The 6,000-nt window shown below is 37.9% G+C and overlaps 1 protein-coding gene across 2 annotated transcripts in view; it reads right to left on the bottom strand.

The window, feature by feature from the left end:
- The window catches only part of F5 (coagulation factor V), a 36,185-nt gene extending 31,520 nt beyond the window's left edge, over positions 1-4,665 (bottom strand). Inside the window, exons 1-2 of one of the 2 annotated variants that reach the window (XM_017731958.1) lie at positions 4,036-4,665; positions 2,421-2,606 (exon numbers count right to left, since the gene is read on the bottom strand). In XM_017731958.1, coding sequence (XP_017587447.1) covers positions 2,421-2,581 — 161 coding nt within the window. In that variant the 5' untranslated portion in view covers positions 2,582-2,606; positions 4,036-4,665. Of the gene's footprint in view, positions 1-2,420; positions 2,718-4,035 lie in introns of those variants that run through there. The other variant, XM_008631774.2, reaches the window with a different exon arrangement.
- Between the last annotated feature and the right edge of the window lie 1,335 nt (positions 4,666-6,000).

The following is a 6,000-nucleotide window of genomic DNA, read 5'->3' as shown; positions in this document are numbered from 1 at the left end:
GCAATGGAAATAATGACAAGAAGAGGGCTGAAAGGATAATAGCCCTTCACATTTATTGGTTGATTTACTATAGTATGTATGATGACTGAATCCAACAGTAATTCCACCTGCTTTCTTTGTAATGCCCTTTCAGGCACATTTGACAGCGAGGAGCTGATGGGCTGCTCAAGCATGGGAGGCTGAGCAGAGAGAACAGAGAGAGCTCACTTCAGTGACATCCAGGGTCCATAAGGGGGAGATCTCTTGTGGAAGAGATCTCATGTAAATTCCTCTGCGACCCGCTCTTGCCACAGCAGAGTCAGGCAGAAGTAGTTCGTGTTTCAATTAATTCCCATCTCCTTAAAGTTGCTGATAAAATTTTGTTTAACTCTTTAAGGGGAAGGATGAAATCCATAACCTTCATTGACAAGAGCTGCCCTAACATGGCAATGTTCAAGAGAATATGCATGTAAGACTGTGGGGTAGAAGAGGAAATTTATCAGTGCCAACTGTATATCGAGGAGGAACAAAATACACAGCGAGCTAGCACTTCAGAAATCTCACACTACGCAAGCAGGACTAGTTACATAACTTTTAGGAACTGCAGCAGCAACACTGCTTGATGCAGAGATAATACATTTTCACTTAGCTCTGAAGTGCTTTATAAATAAATATCGCTTGTATGCGGTAACAAACCTCTGAGAAGATAAGACAAACACTCAGAGATGTTAGGTATCATTTTCTAGCCTGTATAATTGGAAAATTAAGGAAATAGTTCAGGAAGAACCCATTTTTTTTCCAGCCTCTCTTCAGTTATTTAGAACTAAAAGTACCAAAGTACACAGCTTCTACTGAAATCAGCACAAGCTACATACTCCAATATCTTTGGGATCCAAGCCATTAACCCTTCCCCAGTGAGTATATTTCTGTTCTGAGGATTTTTGTTTCTCTGTTTTGTTTTGGTTTTTTTTTTAGTTGGTAGTTTTGTTGGGTTTTGTTTGCTTGTTTGTTTGTTTTGGGTTTTAGTTAAATTTCTATAAGCTCTACAAATTTCATTAGACCCATTTAGGATGTGACTTGCTCTAAATACTTAGGCAAGGTAATTCAATAGACATTGCATATAAAATACTGCTGGGTTATCTCAGTGTACTTCAGCTGAGGTTTGAGACAGTCTCAGTTGTCTCTACTGCATGAAAACATCCACAATGTGAATTTCACAAAACAGCAGTTGATGCTTATATTGATGCATCCAGTGCAGAGAAGAATGAAGTTCTAACTAGTAAATTCACATGTCCAGGTCAATACCTAAATGGCATTTGGCTTCACATTTCTACATTTAAATCCTGTTTTCTTCTGTCTTGTCAGTTTGACTCTGTGCTTTTACCAGCTGTATTAAATTTTCAAGGGTGTTTCAGAAATCAGAGAAACTTTGTTGTAATTAAATCTTGAAAAAAAAATAGTTGCAAAGTCATAATCTGAACTGAAAACATTTTTTCCATATTATCCTGAAATGCAATATATGTTTAGAAAAAAAACCACAAACTAAAAAAAAAGCAAGTCATCCACCTATATATAAATGTATATAAAAAAAGCAGCAGTATCCAAAAAACTTTTAATGTCAGAGAACAAGTAATTTTAAATTAATTTTAATGTTTAATTTTTAGTAATTTTTCCTCCTAATTCAAACAGAATTTGAAATTACATCCAATTTCTGTAATCTGTAGCATTGCACTTGCAGTGTTTATAATCCTAAGGATAGTAGTAGCAATAAAAATAACATATTTTATATTCTTGATTGGTGGATGCAGGTAGGCTGGCCACTGTGCAATATGGTCTGAAAAAAATGAAATCAAGTGTTTTTATTTAATGAAGCAGAGCAACACTTGATCTTACAACCTTTACTCATGAGAACTCAGAATGTACATTCCACAAAACTCTTGAACAACTCAGAAACCACACAACTAGTTCCAAAGTTCATCTGGCTCTTATTTAAGTGAAAGTGATAGCATCCAAACTGGAACATTATTCCTTCAGTAAATTCTAAAGTCCTAAAGTTTTTGAAATCTTACCAAATCATGGCTCAACTTAACATTGCTCAACATCCACATACCTAAAATAAATACATTAAAAAAACCCAAGCAACCAGAATTAAGCTATGCAAAAATGACAAAAGCAAGCCCTGGAACTTATTTAACAGAAGTGCTCTGAAAACATAAAAATAATTCTATCCACTAATGAAGCAAATAAAAAGGAGCTTTTAATATGTCACTAGCTCTAGTTCAGATCATGCTGTTTGAAGTCAACCAAATTCCTCTGAAATCAACAGACTTGGCTCCAAAGTCTTCCTGGGCTCTGCAATTTCACAAGAGATGGGAGACACAAACCACTTTTCAGTCCCAAGGGAGGATTAATTTCATCTTTCTTATCCTGTACTTTGTTACCTGGACTTTTCCTCAGGTTCCGGTCTGTAGGTCCAGCTAGTGATCTGAGCAGCTATGTAGTGCTCCCTGACCTTCACAGCTCCCGCCACACGCTGCTCTGAGTCTGGCCACCATGAACCAAGCAGAAGCAAGAGAAAAAGCTGCATGCAGTGCAGCGTCATGGTAGAGATGCCTGTTGATGCTGCTCTGGAAGACAAGGCAGAAACCACTGCTTTTATTGCTGTTGCTGCTTCTAACTTCCCCTCAGAAATGAAATAATTATGATGCAATAGGGTAACAGCATTTGCTATGCTCAGGTCATTGCTCTTCACCTCTGCCTCCCTTACTGACAGGGATCCAACAGAGATAAAAAACTGTTTAAACTACCTTCCTTCCCCTCCTCCACACCACCTTCAGCAAGAGACAAGCACCAAGGAGAAGCAGCTTCAGCCCCACTAGGTGGTTGGGTCATTGTGTACTGAAGCAGCAGGATATCAGAGGCAGAAGATGATTTACATTACTTCAATTACAGGATGTTTGACCTGCATGGTTAGGAAGAAGGGGGGTGTATTTTCTATCTTCCCAGAAAACAGAAACCCAACACATGGCTGGCACTGATGGAAATTTCCCAGGTAGATGCTACACCTCCTAAGAAATCCTTCCTACTTTAAAAGCAAAATAGTGAAGGATTAGGTATGGGGACTAGAAGTGGGTGCAGAGCTAAAATCTAGTTCAGATCACCATGTACTGCATGTTCTAACAGTAAGGCAGCCACCTTCCCAAATGTTGCCAGCTTCAGTTTGGTTCCCACTACACTCCCAAATACCTCAGGTAATGGGTAACCAATGGGCTTCTCAGTGGCAGCTACCAGGTCAGTGCAGAGACTTTTAATCTAGTCTTGACTAGGGTCTGTTGACGTTTATCTAACAAGAAATGATTAGGAAAATACCTTTTGATAAGATAATTACCAACATCAACTATATAACCAAAAATGTTTCCCTGCTTTTGCCAGTGCTAAGAAGTTTGTCAGAACAACAGGTAAATTGTTGATCATGTTTCCCACACACTCGATTGCTAGAAAAAGAAAAAATCCTATCTATTCTTCTGTGGACAGAATATAAAAAACAACATTTTCAATAATGTTTTGCTAATATTTTCAGGAAAAAATTACCTAAATCCCCAAATCAAAATATCTCCACTCCAGAACTAGACAAAAAGGACATTTCACTGGATTACTTCAAAAGAAAACTTGATCAATGCTAGGTTTAATATATTTTTTAACTGCAGAATGGCCTAACTGACAGCTTGGTTAATTCTATCCAAACTATATGGTACCATATGGCCTTAGAAGAAATAGGGAAGATGGCTAGAAAAATAAAAATTGATGAGGACCAATAGCTAAATGCTCCCTACCAAAATTCAGGATCATTTGGTGCATAAACCTGAAAACAATCATGCTCACTTAGACAGTGTAAGACTACAGACATCATTGTGTATTTCTTTAAACAAGTCTTCCTGTGATTTTGTTTAATGAACTGTTTGCATTTGAAATTTCCATTTTAAGTAGACTTCTAATAATTTTCCTTTGTAATAAAAAGCTAAAATATTGCAAGCTAAAAATTAATACCCAGATTACCTGTTTAACCCCCCTTGCTTTGTGTCTGTGAGCTGGGAATCATCAAAGCTGACATCAACTGGTTACTTCTCTTTTATCCATTTCAAGGAATTTGGGAGTCATACTTTTGAAATTTCTTAGTCAATTAATTATGCAGTATCACTCTAAAAGTAGAAAGAATTTCTTTTGTAAGTGTGGATAATAATATTGATAGTCTTAAAGAGCAGTATTAAATTGCACTGGAGATACTTTCCTTTAAGCTACATTGATTACCATTTGTTACCCTTCTTTAATCCTTTAAGAACAAGAAGTCCAGTACTGGCTGCTTGGTTATTTTCTCCTCTTCCCACACTTCGAGCATCAATGTAAAATTGACCTGCTTGAAATTACCTGCATCAGCCTTAGGGTTTTTTATTTTTTCTTCTTTTATTTAAGCTATTCCATCACATTGTATCCTCTAGGCTTTGTGAAGTTTCAGTGTTCTGAAAATCATTATTAATAATTCAAAGACCTTGTTCCCTTCCACCTGACCATTACTTTCTAATATCTGCAATTATAGCCTGTCTGATGTTGTGAAAGTCTAATACATACATATAATTTTTTTAATTAACATTGGTTGCCTGCAAGCTATTACTATTAGTCCATGACAAGTGACTACAGAATATATTCTTCAGGCTGGAGTCCCCCAAGACAACACAACTTTATTGGCTATTCATATATTTAGCTGTGATCTTTTTTTCTACTTCACAACTGCACATGCTGCAAACTTTGTATTTATCCTCATTGCCTAACCACCTGTTCAAATGTAAATTACAAGTCAACAATGTCTTCAAAAAATCATGAGGTCAAAAGCCATGCATGGAAGAATGTGGGTCTTGTGCAGGCTAGCAAGACATTCTCTGCAGCACAATGCTATTCCCAAAACAAAACCTGATGTACTAATACTGAAATGCCAAATGAAAACCAAGCATGGAAAGAGAAGCCTAAGCAATACCTTTAAACACTAAGAGCAGGTCTGCATCTTCCAGCTGGGCAGATTACTGTCTTCTGACACCCAGTAATTATGGTCCTGATTTCTTGTTATGCTACATGAGAAAACACACTAAGGGTATACTTGCAGTCCTGCTCTAAAAGCTGACCTGTAAAAGTAACTGGCATTGCCAGTTTTCCACCTAGGTTGGGTGGAACAACCTAGGCTGATTCTGAGTTATCAAGAACAGATCTTTAAAAAGAGATGTAAAGTGTTGATGTGCAACTTGCTGCAAATAACAGATTAGGATACACAAGAAACTTGGTTCTACTTCATCAAAACCAATATCCTACGTGCCAGAGGGCAGTTATATCCTGATGCCTGCCAACAGGTTTCACAACTGGCAACAGAGAGTGAGCGAGTTCAGAGAAGAAAAAGTTGTACAACAATTGTGGAATCAGTTGCTAATAATGCCCTAAGTTTCTCTCTCATTCAAACACACAAATCAATGCACAGTGGCCCAGTGAGCATACTTTGTTTAATGCAGGGTGAACAGACTTCACAGGCAAACAAGGAGTTAATTATTGAATCCGCAGTGAACACGAGGTTCTGAAGTAGGTAAAACATAGTGGGGGCACTTACCAAACCTGCCAGGCACAACTGGGAACAGAGGCCACCGGCCGAGTATCTTCACTTCTGCAAGTGGGCACTAAAGCCAAGAAAGATTAACCTGTGAAACTGCTCAGTTTAGGAACCGAAAGCAGACGTGCTATGCCAAAAAAAAAAAATATGAGCAGGCAAAAAGAAAAGATGGCAGAGAAACTGAGGCTTTCTTTCAGAGAACAAGTTACACAAAAGAAGATGTATGTGTTTTGATGACAGCCCAAACAAGAACACATTGTGTACACTGGTAAGAGAAGGCAGGCTGTGCGACTTCTGTGGTCATGAACAAACTAAAAGGCAGTAAGAATGTTGAAGGGCATTTCAGTTTGCCCTGGCACTTCAGAAGTGCTTCA

Source organism: Corvus brachyrhynchos, unplaced genomic scaffold, assembly GCF_000691975.1.
Source record: "Corvus brachyrhynchos isolate BGI_N302 unplaced genomic scaffold, ASM69197v1 scaffold3, whole genome shotgun sequence".
Classification (NCBI taxonomy): domain Eukaryota; kingdom Metazoa; phylum Chordata; class Aves; order Passeriformes; family Corvidae; genus Corvus; species Corvus brachyrhynchos.
The sequence above is the reverse complement of the archived record's forward strand: the minus strand, read 5'-3'. Positions and strand labels throughout refer to the sequence as shown.